The 16,202-nt window shown below is 42.3% G+C and overlaps 1 protein-coding gene across 2 annotated transcripts in view; it reads left to right on the forward strand.

The window, feature by feature from the left end:
* The window catches only part of LOC129823953 (thymocyte selection-associated high mobility group box protein TOX-like), a 96,184-nt gene that overhangs the window by 36,109 nt on the left and 43,873 nt on the right, over window positions 1-16,202 (forward strand). For both annotated transcript variants that reach the window (XM_055883096.1, XM_055883095.1), the window contains exon 2: window positions 6,431-6,496. In XM_055883096.1, the coding sequence (XP_055739071.1) occupies window positions 6,431-6,496 (66 nt within the window). The remainder of the gene's footprint in view (window positions 1-6,430; window positions 6,497-16,202) is intronic.

Below are 16,202 nucleotides of genomic sequence, written 5' to 3' on the forward strand. Positions count from 1 at the left end.
TTGTTATATTTGAGTGACTGGGCGGGGTCAGATGACTCCAATCATTATAGGGGTCAGAGTTTCTATATGCCCTACTTATTACATGGTATGGCTGTTAGCCTATATTTCTCAAAAGCAGAACACATTTGGGGTTTATCTAACACTAGCATAAGTCACTGAGGCTAACAAAAGTAGCACTCCTCCATGTGTTTGTTTTTTCTCACAGCATGTCAAAGTATTGGTTTATTAGCTTGGGTGTTTATGTTGGCTTTGCTCTACAGTTTACAGTTTACTCCCATCCTTATGTAACTTTATAGAAGAAGAGGGGGAGAGTGAGTGAGAGAGAGAGAAATGGTTTGATGAAGAATGATCAAATACAAATCTCCGAATCAACTATTAAAGACTACCAGAACCCACTGGATTCTCCAATTACATTGAATGAACTAGAGGACAACATACAAACCCTCCAACCCAAAAAAGTCTATGGTTTGATGGTATCCTAAGTGAAATGATAAAATATACCGACCACAAATTACAATTGGCTATACTTCAACTCTTTAACATCATCCTCAGCTCTGGCATCTTCCCCAATATTTGGAACCAAGGACTGATCACCCCAATCCACAAAAGTAGAGGCAAATTTGACCCCAATAACTACCGTGGGATATGTGTCAACAGCAACCTCTCGAAAATCCTCTGCATTATCGTTAACAGCAGACTCGTACAGTTCCTCAGTGAAAACAATATACTTAGCAAATGTCAAGTTGGCTTTTTACCAAACTATCGCATGACAGGTGTTGGGGGAAAAACATTATAAAATCCATGTACACAAACAACAAGTGTGCTGTTACAATTTGCAAACAACACACACATTTCTTTCCACAGGGCCGTGGGGTGAGACAGGGATGCAGTTTGAGCCCCACCCTCTTCAACATATATATCAACAAATTCGTAAGGGCACTAGAACAGTCTGCAGCACCCGGCCTCTCCCTACTAGAATCTGAAGTCAAATGTCTACTGTTTGCTGATGATCTGGTGCTTCTGTCCCAAGCCAAGGAGGTCCTACAGCAGCACCTAGATCTTCTGCACAGATTCTGTCAGACCTGGGCCCTGACAGTAAATCTCAGTAAGACAAAATTAATGGTGTTCCAAAACAGGTCCAGTTGCCAGTACCACATACAAATTCCACCTAGACACCGTTGCCCTAGAGCACACAAAAAACGACACATACCTCGGCCTAAATATCCGCTCCACAGGTAACTTCCACAAAGCTGTGAACGATCTGAGACAAGCCAAGAAGGGCCTTCTACCCCATCAAAGGGAACATAAAATTCAACATACCAATACTTGAATCAGTTATAGAACCCATTGCCCTTTATGGTTGTGAGGTCTGGGGTCTGCTCACCAACCAATAATTTACAAAATGGGACAAACACCAAATTGAGACTCTGCATGCAGAATTCTGCAAAAATATCCTCTGTGTACAACGTAAAACACCAAATAATGCATGCAGAGCAGAATTAGGCCGATACCCGCTAATTATCAAAATCTAGAAAAGAGCTCTTAAATTCTACAACCACCTAGAAAGAGATTCCCAAACCTTCCATAACAAAGCCATCACCAACAGAGAGATGAACCTGGAGAAGAGTCCCCTAAGCAAGCTGGTCCTGGGGCTCTGTTCACAAACACAAACACACCCCACAGAGCCCCAGGACAACAGCACAATTAGACTTGACACATTGGAAAGAATCAACAGCAAAAACAGAGAGTACTTCTGTGACTGACCCAATATTAAGCTTTGACTATGTACGGACCTGGCTCTCAAGAGAAGACAGACTATGTGCACACTGCCCACAAAATGAGGTGAAAACTGAGCTGCACTTCCTAACCTCCTGCCAAATGTATGACCATATTAGAGACACATATTTCCCTCAGATTAGACAGACCCACAAAGATTTTGAAAACAAATCCAATTTTGATAAACTTCCATATCTATTGGGTGAAATACCACACTGTGCATCACAGCAGCAAGATGTGTGACCTGTTGCCACAAGAAAAGGGCAACCAGTGAAGAACAAACACCATTGTAAATACAACCCATATTTATGTTTATTTATTTTCTCTTTCGTACTTGAACTATTTGCACATCGTTATAAAACTGTACATAGCCATAATATGACATTTGAAATGTCTCTATTTCTTTGGAACTTTTATGAGTGTAATGTTTACTGTTAATTTTATATTGTTTATTTAACTTTTGTTTATTATCTATTTCACTTACTTTGGCAATGTAAACATATGTTTCCCATGCCAATAAAGCGCTTTGAATTGAATTGAGAGAGAGAGAAACACTGTTGAGACCACATGTTATACTGTGCAAGAGAGTCAGGTCTCATAGAACTTCTATAGATTGTTTTTCCAGTGCTGCTGTTGTGAGTCTGTTCCATGTAATCATTAATAATGCAGAGGTGTTGGTTCATTTGGAGGAATGAGTGTCTGTGTTACTAACCCTACAGCCTCCCCTTTCCTTGGACTGCCAGGCAGATGCTCCATTCCAAACTCTGTGTAGAGAGAGAGAGAGAGGGGGGGGGATTGTCTTACAAGAGGTCAGCCATGACACCCTGTTTTGGCTTTTTGTTGATTTAGTCATCCGATCACTCATTTGCATTGGTGTAACAGCTGGCGAATGGTGAGCAGTCGATTGTCCAGTGTCTACCTGTGTGGATGGGCTTAGCTTTTTCTAAAGGTTGCGTCTTTTACGGACAGTGTGGTCCCTTGTAGGACAGGACAGGTGCATGGGATGGTTAGAACAGGATGCTACTGCTGAGGTTGAGACAGAGCTCTTTGTCCAATCAGCTCGTACTAAAACTGTCCTAGCACCAATCATAACTCTGTATCTTGTATCCAATGCAGATATGAACAAATCCCTTATAAGGAGATGATATTTGTTAAATTACCCTATGGAAATGTCAGTCTGTTGGAAGCCATTTGTGGTCAGGCTCAGTTTAGTTCTACTCTCACACTTAGTGAGTGAGGTTATAGCGAGACTGGTGGACGACTCCTTTACCATTGACTCATCTAAAACACACTTTAAAGAAAGGGAGAGAATTCTTTGAACACTCCACAAGTTGGGCTGGGGATTCAAAACAGTTCCCTACTACAGACCCATTTCACTAATACATACTGGCATCAAAAGAAAAGTAGCTTATTTGTTTTGAGACTAATAATGTGTTAGAAGTGGAGCAAGCCACCCTGAACTAAGAGATCGCAGATGTTAAGAGGGTAGAGGGGGAAAAGGCAATGCATTACGTACATTTAAACTGGAACACTGCCAAAACCATGGGGCTCAGTGTTTATTCAAGAACAATTGGCTGAATGAAATCATACTGGACATATGCACGGAATCACAAGAAACGTTGACTTTGAATGTATTGTACTTTGAATCAATTGCACTCAAGTATTTTAACACAGATCACTTGGTCTTATTCTATTGTCTCCTTACAACCTGATATAAGGGCTATGTGTAGTCTGTGTGTAGTCTGTGCGTAGTCTGTGTAGTGTCTGTGTAGTGTATGTGTACCCATGAATGTCCGATGTTTGCCTCACTGTATGGAATGTACATTAACCGGTTATATGGCATACACTTACAGTCCATTTTCATGTTAAGACTTGAATGTGCATTTTAGCTATACTCGTAAATCTCCATTTCCGTTGCTTAGAAAGTGTGTGTGTGTGTGTGTGTGTGTGTGTGTGTGTGTGTGTGTGTGTGTGTGTGTGTGTGTGTGTGTGTGTGTGTGTGTGTGTGTGTGTGTGTGTGTGTGTGTGTGTGTGTGTGTGTGTGCGCGCGTGTGTGGCGAATCACTATAGGCCTAACTCAAAGCAGTATAGTGTAAGTGGGGATGCAGCATGGACAGACAGACAGACAGACAGAGGGGCTTTTCTGTTTTATAACAGATTGAACATGAAAGGATTGCATTCAAGCCTTTCCTTTGTGGCTTGTAATTACTAGTGTGCTAATTGCTTTAAATTGCTGACATCTCGAGTCGATAAGGATGAGAACAAGGCCTTCAAAGGGAAGTTGTCCGAAAAGAGAAAGACAATAACCCTGAACAAAGACAACAACAAAAGGAAAACATCAGTTTGCATGACTAATATAATACTCTCTCTACTTCTACCCCTCTTTTTTGTAATGTTCTTCTTTCTTTTTTCTCTCTCAATTCAATTCAAATTAGCTTTATTGGCATGGGAAATGTATGTTTACATTGCCTAAATAAGTGAAATAAACAATAAACAAAACTGAGAAGAAACAAATTTAACAACATCAACAAAAAGGATTAGGAATTAACAGTAAACATTGCACTCACCTTTATATATCTCTGTCTCCCTCTCCCCCCTATCTCTGTTTCCCTCTCTCTCTCTCCTCTCTGTCTTCCCCCTCTATCTCTGTCTCCCTCTCTCTCTCTCTCTCCTCTCTGTCTTCCCCCTCTATCTCTGTCTCCCTCTCTCTCTCTCCTCTCTGTCTTCCCCCTCTATCTCTGTCTCCCTCTCTCTCTCTCTCTCCTCTCTGTCTTCCCCCTCTATCTCTGTCTCCCTCTCTCGCTCCCCTCTCTGTCTTCCCCCTCTATCTCTGTCTCCCTCTCCCCCTCTATCTCTGTCTCCCTCTCTCTCTCCCCTCTTTGTCTTCCCCCTCTATCTCTGTCTCCCTCTTCCCCCTCTATCTCTGTCTCTCTCTCTCCTCTCTGTCTTCCCCTTCTATCTCTGTCTCCCTCTCTCTCTCTCTCCTCTCTGTCTTCCCCCTCTATCGCTGTCTCCCTCTCTCTCTCCCCTTTCTGTCTTCCCCCGCTATCTCTGTCTCCCTCTCTCTCTCCCCTTTCTGTCTTCCCCCGCTATCTCTGTCTCTCTCTCCCCCTCTATCTCTGTCTCCCTCTCTCTCCCCTCTCTGTCTTCCCCCTCTATCTCTGTCTCCCTCTCTCTCTCCCCTTTCTGTCTTCCCCCGCTATCTCTGTCACCCTCTCCCCCTCTCTGTCTTCCCCCTCTATCTCTGTCTCCCTCTCCCCCTCTCTGTCTTCCCCCGCTATCTCTGTCTCTCTCTCCCCCTCTATCTCTGTCTCCCTCTCTCTCCCCTCTCTGTCTTCCCCCTCTATCTCTGTCTCCCTCTCTCTCTCCCCTTTCTGTCTTCCCCCGCTATCTCTGTCACCCTCTCCCCCTCTCTGTCTTCCCCCTCTATCTCTGTCTCCCTCTCCCCCTCTCTGTCTTCCCCCTCTATCTCTGTCTCCCTCTCTCGCTCCCCTCTCTGTCTTCCCCCTCCATCTCTGTCTCCCTCTCCCCCTCTCTGTCTTCCCCCTCTATCTCTGTCTCCCTCTCTCGCTCCCCTCTCTGTCTTCCCCCTCTATCTCTGTCTCCCTCTCCCCCTCTCTGTCTTCCCCCTCCATCTCTGTCTCCCTCTCCCCCTCTCTGTCTTCCCCCTCCATCTCTGTCTCCCTCTCCCCCTCTCTGTCTTCCCCCTCTATCTCTGTCTCCCTCTCTCGCTCCCCTCTCTGTCTTCCCCCTCTATCTCTGTCTCCCTCTCCCCCTCTCTGTCTTCCCCCTCCATCTCTGTCTCCCTCTCCCCCTCTCTGTCTTCCCCCTCTATCTCTGTCACCCTCTCCCCCTCTCTGTCTTCCCCCTCTATCTCTGTTTCCCTCTCCTCCTCTCTGTCTTCCCCCTCTATCTCTGTCTCCCTCTCCCCCTCTCTGTCTTCCCCCTCTATCTCTGTCTCTCTCTCTTGCTCCCCTCTCTGTCTTCCCCCTCTATCTATGTCTCCCTCTTCCCCCTCTATCTCTGTCTCCCTCTCTCACTCCCCTCTCTGTCTTCCCCCTCTATCTATGTCTCCCTCTTCCCCCTCTATCTCTGTCTCCCTCTCTCACTCCCCTCTCTGTCTTCCCCCTCCATCTCTGTCTCCCTCTCCCCCTCTCCCCCTCTCTGTCTTCCCCCTCTATCTGTCTCCCTCTCTCACTCCCTTCTCTGTCTTCCCCCTCTATCTCTGTCTCCCTCTCCTCCTCTCTGTCTTCCCCCTCCATCTCTGTCTCCCTCTCCCCCTATCTGTCTTCCCCCTCTATCTCTGTCACCCTCTCCCCCTCTCTGTCTTCCCCCTCTATCTCTGTCTCCCTCTCTTGCTCCCCTCTGTCTTTGTCTCCCTCTCCTCCTCTCTGTCTTCCCCCTCCATCTCTGTCTCCCTCTCCCCCTCTCTGTCTTCCCCCTCTATCTCTGTCACCCTCTCCCCCTCTCTGTCTTCCCCCTCTATCTCTGTCTCCCTCTCTTGCTCCCCTCTCTGTCTTCCCCCTCTATCTCTGTCTCCCTCTCTCGCTCCCCTCTCTGTCTTCCCCCTCTATCTCTGTCTCCGTCTCATTTTCCTAAGTAAAGTGAACACCATTCTAACTGTGCTCTTGTTGTGTTCTCTGTGTGTTTGCAGTACGACAGTGAGGCCATGTTCCTGGGCATGCCAGAGGCTGGCCTGGACTTTGTGCCAACCAACCAGGTGGGTTAATTACTCTTCCCTGTGCTTTTGTTTTAAATCCTAATTAGACACATTTAAGCTGACGCATCGCTAAATTAGCGCCCACTATCAGTCGCCACCATAATCAGGGTCTATTATAACATGTAAACAGTGCATTTAAACCTCGTTGCAGCCTAATCAAATAAAGCCACTAACTGCACAGTTGTTTTGTTGTTAGAGAGATTTTATTTTATTTCCAGTTCAACTTAGTTCTACCTAGCTACAGCCAAGCTGTGCCTGTTTGAGCTTGCCTGGTTTAATGAGCCAATAGAATAGTCCCAAAACTGTAAACGATCAAATAGTACCTGAACCCAGGTCTGGTAGAGTATACAGCTGCTTAAAGATGGAATCCGCATTAGGGGAACCAGCGCCACTGTTCCCCCCAGTCCCTTTGTTATTGTTATACGAAACAGAGTTGAGGAGCGTCCAAACGGAGGTGAGCAGCGGGGTAAAAACATTTTGCGGAACATATTCTGCTGTTTCATTGCGTGTACAATGATGTCCGAGGGGAAAAAAACAGTGTTCATTGTTTGCAGTGTCTTGAGGTTGTTTTAATATCCCAAACAAACATGGCAGATTCACCATTAGGGATTCCAGCTTCAAAAGGCCTAGAAATTAACATTTATCACTGAACAGAGGGGCATTTAGCTTTCATGTGTACATGTGTGCAGGGCTGTTTCTCCATGTATTCTATTGGGAGTGTTAACTATAATACATCACCAAAAGTATGTGGACTCCCCTTCAAATTAGTGGATTCGGCTGTTTCAGCCATACTTGTTGCTGACAGTTGTATAAAATTGAGCACACAGCCATGCAATCTCCAAAGAACATTGGCAGTAGAATGGCTTTACTGAAGAGCTCAGTGACTTTCAACGTGGCACTGTCATAGGATGCCACCTTTCCAACAAGTCAGTTCATCAAATGTCTGCCCTGATAGAGCTGCCCCGATCAACTGTAAGTGCTGTTGTTGTGAAGTGGAAATGTCTAGGAGCAACATCGGCTCAGCCGCAAAGTGGTAGGCAGTGGTGTAAAGTACTTAAGTAAAAATACTTTAAATTACTACTTAAGTAGTTTTTTTGGGTATCTATACTTTACTATTTATATTTTTGACTACTTTTACTTTTTACTTTTATTCCTTAAGAAAATATTTTACTTTTTACTCCGTACATTTTCCTTGACACCCAAAAGTACTTGTTACATTTTGAATGCTTAGCAGGATAGGAAAATAGTCAAATTCACGCACTTTTCAACCAAACGTCCCTGGTCATCCCTACTGCCTCTAATCTGGCGGACTTATTAAACACACCTGCTTCGTTTGTAAATGATGTCATCTAGTTTGCTTAATATAAGGAATTTGAAACGATTTATACTTTTACTTTTGATACTTAAGTATATTTTAAACAAAATACTTTTTAGACTTTTATACTCAAGTAGAATTTTACTGGGTGACTTTTACTTTTACTTGAGTTTTTTTTCTATTAAGGTGTCTTTACTTTTACTCAAGTATGACAGTTGGGTACTTTTTCCACCACTGGTGGTAGGCCACACAAGCTCACAGAACGGGACCGTCAAGTGCTGAAGCGTGTAGTGCGTAAAACTCGTGTGTCCTCGGTTGCAGCACTCACTACTGAGTTCCAAACTGCCCCTGGAAGCAAAGTCAGCACAAGAACTGTTCGTCGGGAGCTTCATGAAATGGGTTTCCATGGGCGAGCAGCTGCACACAAGCCTAAGATCATCATATGCAATGCCAAGCGGCTGGAGTGGTGTAAAGCTCGCCGCCATTGGACTCTGGAGCAGTGGAAACACATTCTCTGGAGTGATGAATCACGCTACACCATCTGGCAGTCCGATGGAGGAATCTGGGTTTTGTTGATGCCAGGTGAACGCTACCTGCCCCAATGCATAGTGCCAACTGTATAGTTTGGAGGAGGAGGAATAATGGTCTGGAGCTGTTTTTCATGGTTCAGGCTAGGCCTCTTTGTTCCAGTGAAGGGAAATCTTTACTCTACAGTATACAATGGCATTCTAGACGAACTTTGTGGCAACAGTTTGGGGAAGGACCTTTCCTGTTTCAGCATGACAATGCCCCCGTGCACAAAGCGAGGTCCATACAGAAATGGTTTATCGAGATCGGTGTGGAAGAACTTGACTGTCCTGCACAGAGCCCTGACCTCAACCCCATCTAACATCTTTGGGATGAATTGGAATGCCAACTGCGAGCCAGGCCTAATCGCCCAACATCACTAATGCTCTTGTGGCTGAGCAAGAATGTTTCAACATCTAGTGGAAAGCCTTCCCAAAAGAGTGGAGGCTGTTATAGCAGCAAAGGGGGGACCAACTCCATATTAATGCCCATGATTTTGGAATGAGATGTTCAACGAGCAGGTGTCCACATACTTTTGGTCATGTAGTGTATCTGCCCTAGAAGGATGGTAGATTATTTCAGGATACTGGTGGTGTGTCTCTGTTATTGTTGGGGTTGGCCTCAGGTGAATCACATTTTCAGCAGGGAGCGTGTAACAGTGGGCCGTGTGATAAGTGTAAATACCACTTAGATATGGCCCAGTGCACAAGTTAATGGTTAGCAAAGGGATTGGAAGTGTGTGTGTGTGTGTGTGTCAAATAAAATGAAATGTTATTTGTCACATGCTTTGTAGACAACAGGTGTAGACTAACTGTGTTTGTGTGTGCATGAGCATGCGTGTGCACATGTGTGTGCAAGTGTGTGTGTGTGTGCGCGTGCGTGCGTGCGTGTGTGAGGGGGGTTAGTGCTAAGCCCTTAAAGCTAGAATCCTTAGTTGCTACATACATTTTTGGACTTATGAATGAATTATATAATATAGTATACCCACAGATTCTTAAAGAATATAACTTAAAGGGGCAATCAGCAGTTGCTACATTCATTTAATCTAAATGAATGATATGTACCCATTGATTCTTGAAGAATATAACTTATAAATGCTTCTTGAGATTAGTTCAACTGTACTCCATCAGAACCCAAAATATAAGCTTCTTTACTGCAATGTCTGTAAACGATGTAAATGTAAACAAACACTGTATAGCCTCATAATATGGTTAAAACTATCATTTTGATATCATGGATGGCCAGTCCTTACATCCATTGCTCTGTCTATTAATTTGAGAGTGGTGACATTTCTCCAGGTCCATCCATCAGCTTTTTATTTTATTACATTTTTGTAATTTTAAATGAAAACATTTTTTTAGCGGGTTAATTAGCTTTAATATGGCAGATAGATTGTGGCTTCCATCAATGTCATTGTCTGCATCATTTCCAATCCCCTATATATATTTTAATTTTTTTTAAACTATTTTCTACATTGTAGAATAATAGTGAAGATATCAAAACTATGAAATAAAACATTTGTAATCATGTAATAACCAAAGAAGTGTTAAAACAAATCAAAATATATTTAATATTTGAGGTTCTTCAAAGTAGCCACCCTTTGCCTTGATGACAGCTTTGCACACTCTTGGTATTCTCTCAACCAGCTTCATGAGGTCACCTGGAATGCATTTCAAATAACAGGTGTACCTTGTTAAAAGTTGTGACAAGGTAGGGTTGGTATACAGAAGATAGCTCTATTTGGTAAAAGACCAAGTCCATATTTTGGCAAGAACAGCTCAAATGAGCAAAGAGAAATGACAGTCCATCATTACTTTAAGACATAAAGGTCAGTCAATATGGAAAATTTCAAGAACTTTGAAAGTTTTGTCATAACTTTCCTGTGAAGATCTGAAGGATCAGGATACAGTGGTTCCGCTCTACAGCGCCCTCTCTCTCCCGCAGAGGTGGAGGGGGCCGCTTTATGGCGGTCGTAAAATACTCTGCTTCTGGGCTCTGTAGTATCGAGATTGGAATGTGACTGTGGAACACAGAGAGACACTTGTACATCCAAATGTTGAATAATTGAACAGTATTTCTGTATTATAAGCAGTTGGAGTGGTCCGTGGACACTTAAGGAACAGTCATATCGAGTTTGTTTCATTTGGTGACCTCATGAAGGACAGGAGACACACATTACTGTGTCTTTGTTTGTATACACTTCTCAATTATGGGGTTTGCATCTGAATGTTGTATAAAATAAATGATTAGGCATAAGAATACTTTTGGAAAGATAACAATGTGATCTTAGTCTTCTAAATGAGAGTTGTTTTTCATAGTAACTTATGATCGGTCAGTGGCCACGCCCCCGTGAGCACAGGCACAATACCCAAACGTCATGGAACGCCCCTTTCCACAGAGTTAATAAAAGGACCCATGACAAAATTTACAATGAGTAAAAAACGCCGCGACGGGAGTTCTCACGTCGAAATGGCTAAGAAATCTACAAACTAAAGACCAATTATTCAGGCTGCAGCTGTTGAAGTACTTTACTCAAGGTAAAGGGTGGCTACTTTGAAGAATCTCAACACTAAAATATATTTGGATTTGTGTTTAACACTTTCTTGGTTACTACATGATTCCATATGTGTTATTTCATAGTTCTGATGTCTTCACTATTATTCTACAATGTAGAAAATAGTAAAAATAAAGAAAAACCCTTGAATGAGTAGGTATTTCCAAACTTTTGACTGATACTGTATATAAAATCTATTTTCCTTTATTATTTTCCCCTAACCCTACCACTCCTCCCCTAATTGGAGTAAACTAATGGATAACAACACTTAGGCTTCTACTTCCAGCTTATACATACTATATACATTTTACGGACACAGTATATTTTACAATAGTTGTCTTTTGTTTGTTTTTAGTCCCATCCTTCAGCTCCACTCAACCCCTCCCATCTGTCTCTGAACACCATCCAGTTTATTTGCCATATATTTTTCAACAGTGCTGTGATGTTTCACAAAAGTTCTGAACCTTTATATTCTCATAGATTCTACATATTGTAAATTAAAGATAACATTTTTGCTAATAGTATTATTATATTATTTATCGATTGACAATTACTTTTTAAATCACCCAGCAGTGCTATATGCTGCAGGCAAATGTTGCAATTTTTCAGCCATTCATGATCCTGCGACCAAAAACAAGCTACATGTGGACAGTACCAAAATAAATGATCTAATGATTCTGTCTCTTATTAGCAAAGCTGGGATGGTTGTATCCCCCATATATAACATTCTATTGATTGCAATATTTTTTTTTATATAAATGTTAATTGGAAAACCCTTAGTTTTGAATCCAGCTTTGTTTTGTGTATCAGTTCATAAACCATGTGCCATGGAAGCGGTACATCGAAAATCTCTTCCCAACTATTTTGCAATTTATATGGCACAGCTGTCAATGTTTTGGTCCTTAAATGAAATTGGTATACTTTTCTATTTATCACAATGTTCTTTAGACAATTTTGGTCTTTAATGCAGGGCCGACAGTCAAGTTCTTACTTTCTCCCCGTTCCACTTGCCTCTTCCATTTTTTTGCGGTAATGCTGAAATTAGTTGGTTGTAAATTTGAGTAGAGCAGACATTTCCATATATTTCTGTCAGCTGCATGTGATACATAAGTCCACTAGTCCTATGTATGATATAATTTACAAAGATTATACCTTTTTTAAACCTTTTTTCCAAAAAATGTATATATTTTGATCAATTAGTATATTTGAGTTTAACCATAATATTTGTTGTAATATTTGTTATTGTCTTTTACATTTAACATTTACATTTAAGTCATTTAGCAGACGCTCTTATCCAGAGCGACTTACAAATTGGTGCATTCACCTTATGATATCCAGTGGAACAACCACTTTACAATAGTGCATCTAACTCTTTTAAGGGGGGGGGGGGGTAGAAGGATTACTTTATCCTATCCTAGGTATTCCTTAAAGAGGTGGGGTTTCAGGTGTCTCCGGAAGGTGGTGATTGACTCCGCTGACCTGGCGTCGTGAGGGAGTTTGTTCCACCATTGGGGTGCCAGAGCAGCGAACAGTTTTGACTGGGCTGAGCGGGAACTGTACTTCCTCAGAGGTAGGGAGGCGAGCAGGCCAGAGGTGGATGAACGCAGTGCCCTTGTTTGGGTGTAGGGCCTGATCAGAGCCTGAAGGTACGGAGGTGCCGTTCCCCTCACAGCTCCGTAGGCAAGCACCATGGTCTTGTAGCGGATGCGAGCTTCAACTGGAAGCCAGTGGAGAGAGCGGAGGAGCGGGGTGACGTGAGAGAACTTGGGAAAGTTGAACACCAGACGGGCTGCGGCGTTCTGGATGAGTTGTAGGGGTTTAATGGCACAGGCAGGGAGCCCAGCCAACAGCGAGTTGCAGTAATCCAGACGGGAGATGACAAGTGCCTGGATTAGGACCTGCGCCGCTTCCTGCGTGAGGCAGGGTCGTACTCTGCGAATGTTGTAGAGCATGTACCTACAGGAACGGGTCACCGCCTTGATGTTAGTTGAGAACGACAGGGTGTTGTCCAGGATCACGCCAAGGTTCTTAGCACTCTGGGAGGAGGACACAATGGAGTTGTCAACCGTGATGGCGAGATCATGGAACGGGCAGTCCTTCCCCGGGAGGAAGAGCAGCTCCGTCTTGCCGAGGTTCAGCTTGAGGTGGTGATCCGTCATCCACACTGATATGTCTGCCAGACATGCAGAGATGCGATTCACCACCTGGTTATCAGAGGGGGGAAAGGAGAAGATTAATTGTGTGTCGTCTGCATAGCAATGATAGGAGAGACCATGTGAGGATATGACAGAGCCAAGTGACTTGGTGTATAGCGAGAATAGGAGAGGGCCTAGAACAGAGCCCTGGGGGACACCAGTGGTGAGAGCACATGGTGCGGAGACAGATTCTCGCCACGCCACCTGGTAGGAGCGACCTGTCAGGTAGGACGCAATCCAAGCGTGGGCCGCGCCGGAGATGCCCAGCTCGGAGAGGGTGGAGAGGAGGATCTGATGGTTCACAGTATCAAAGGCAGCCGATAGGTCTAGAAGGATGAGAGCTTTTCTGGTGGATTGAACTGAAATTGCAACCAACTTTCTATGTCATGTTTTAAAAATAGCTATATTTGATTTCATTTTCAAATAACCAAAAGTGAGAGGTTGTAATCTGAATAAAGGGGAAAAGGCCATTTTTTAACATGGGGTGAGACATTCTTACTAATCTGCTGGAGAACCAGTCCGGATTCAAGTGTAACTTTTGTATGACGGAAGCCTTTAATCTAATGGTCTAATGCTTTAATATTTAATAATTTATGATCTCTGAATTAATATTCATTATATTAATAGGCCCATTTAATTTTGTCTGGCTTGCCGTTCCAAATAAAATGGAATATTTTTTGCTCATATAATTTAAAAACATGTTGCTAGGTGTAGGCAAGGACTTAAGCAAATAGGTCAACTGGGATATGACTAAAGAGTTCATCAGGGTTAGGGTTAACTAAAGAGTTCATCTATTTTTGCCAACTTTCTATTAAAATGTATTGTATTGAGATCATTTCTTTCTTTTGGGATATGAATACCGAGTATGTCCACTTCCCCATCAGACCATTTTATTGGTAAACTACACGGTAATGTAAAAGTTGTATTTTTTTGTGATCCAATACGTAATGTAGTACACTTGGATTTCTAGAACCTTGATATAATTGTTGGATCTGATTTTAATAGCTAACATTTTGATGGTTATAATAAATAGATATGCCGATAGTGGACAACCTTATTTTACTCCTCTTGACAGTTGAATACTTTCTGAGATGTAGCCATTATTTACTATTTTACACCTAGGGTTACTATACATAACTTTTACTCATTGTAAAAGAGATTCTCCAAAATTGAAATATTCCAGGCATTTATGTATAAATTCCAGTTGTACTTTATCAAAAGCCTTTTCGAAGTCAGCTATGAATACCAGGCCTGGTTTCCCAGATGTTTCATAGTGTTCTATTGTTTCCAGTACTTATCTTATATTATCTCCAATGTATCCATGTAAAAAACCTGTCTGATTAGTATGAATAATATTTACATTTAACATTTAAGTCATTTAGCAGACGCTCTTATCCAGAGCGACTTACAAATTCCAACAATACTTTTTTAATTCTATGCGCTCTGCACCTTGCTAGAATTTTTGCATTACAACACTGAAGTTTAAGGGGATTCCAATTTTTTAAATGAACTAGATCTTTATATTTACCACTTGGGTCCTGTTTCAGTAATAATGAACTCAGACCACCTTGTTGAGTATCTGATAATCTACCATGTTTATAGCAGTGGTTACAACATACTTATAAAGCTCCCCTGAGTACATCAAGAAAGGTGTGCTATACCTCAACTGGTATGCCATCCAGCCCAGGAGTTTTCCGAGACTTAAAGGCTTTAATTGCACCAAGAAGTTCCTCCTCTGTAATTTGGCCTCCACATGAGCCTTTCTGTACAGCTGTTAATTTTACATTATTAATAGGGAAAAAATCCTTACAATTGACTTCGGTTAGCGGAGATGGGGGAGACCTAAATGAAAACATATGCTTAAAGTACTTTGCTTCCTCTTTCAAAATATAATTTGGTGAATCATGGGTTACTTTGTCATTTGTAACAAGTTTCAGTAAAAAAAAAATTTTTGGTAGCATTTCTATGTTGAAGATTTAAAAAAGTCCCCATATTCCATCCAGTTCACTTAATTTTTTATAATATATTACACTTGAGTGACTGGCAGACCACTCTAGTCCACTTATATCCTAGGGCCTTTGAGAGATTGGGACCCATTCTTTATAAAGAGCACACAGTGCCACCCACAGAACAGAAGCAGATTAACTGACAAAAGCATTTCCAATGCCCTCACCTCCATTGTAATGTATACAGTTATTTAAAAATATATATCTTTATTTATTTCCACAATTAAATAATAATATGTGTAATAATGTTGGCAGTTCATACAAAGGATTGGCATTACAAAATTACATTTTTGGCAAACAATTATTGTGATTCAACCTGTATTGTCCCTAACATCCTTACCCCATATCAACAGATGTGGGATACACACACACACACACACACACACACACACACACACACACACACACACACACACACACACACACACACACACACTCCCCACCTTTCCCCCACAAACAACCACAAGCTCAGATGTTCAACAGCTGTTCCATCCCCGAGCCCAACTCAAGAGAAGACTTTTGTAGCTATTTGAATCTCCCTAATGTCCCCAAAGTCCTAGCTGAAGGCGCTCAGATACCCCCCCACCCTGAAACACACACTGGTCCCCTGTTATGACCATTTTCCCAAGCATCTCTGTGCAGTCAGACCTTTTTATTATTTTGTGCCACCAGGGCCGATTGTCCGAGGCTGATTGTCCGAGTGTGACCCCTTCCTCATGGGTTACTGCAGCTAGTTGCATCAGCTTTTTCCCAAAAAAGAAGCGGGGAGATGCTTTGTTAGTGTTTCAGTTAAGGACTTTAGCTTTAAGGGACATTACACAATCAAATATTTTTAAAGAATTGTATGTTCCTGAGGCAGTCATCATGGCCAGATGAAAATATTATTTCATTTTGTTTTAATTTCACCTTTATTGTGTTTTTGTTCAAACACAGTATTCCTGTCTGTAGGAAATGGGTAATTAACTTACTTTATTAATTAACTAAAGGCTTTGTGTTAATTAGCCATAGCTTCCCTCCCTTCCCTTAGTCTCGGGGCTGTAGGGTGATGGAGCTAACGAATTGGAGACTG

This window comes from Salvelinus fontinalis, chromosome 26, assembly GCF_029448725.1.
Source record: "Salvelinus fontinalis isolate EN_2023a chromosome 26, ASM2944872v1, whole genome shotgun sequence".
Taxonomy (NCBI): Eukaryota; Metazoa; Chordata; class Actinopteri; order Salmoniformes; family Salmonidae; genus Salvelinus; species Salvelinus fontinalis.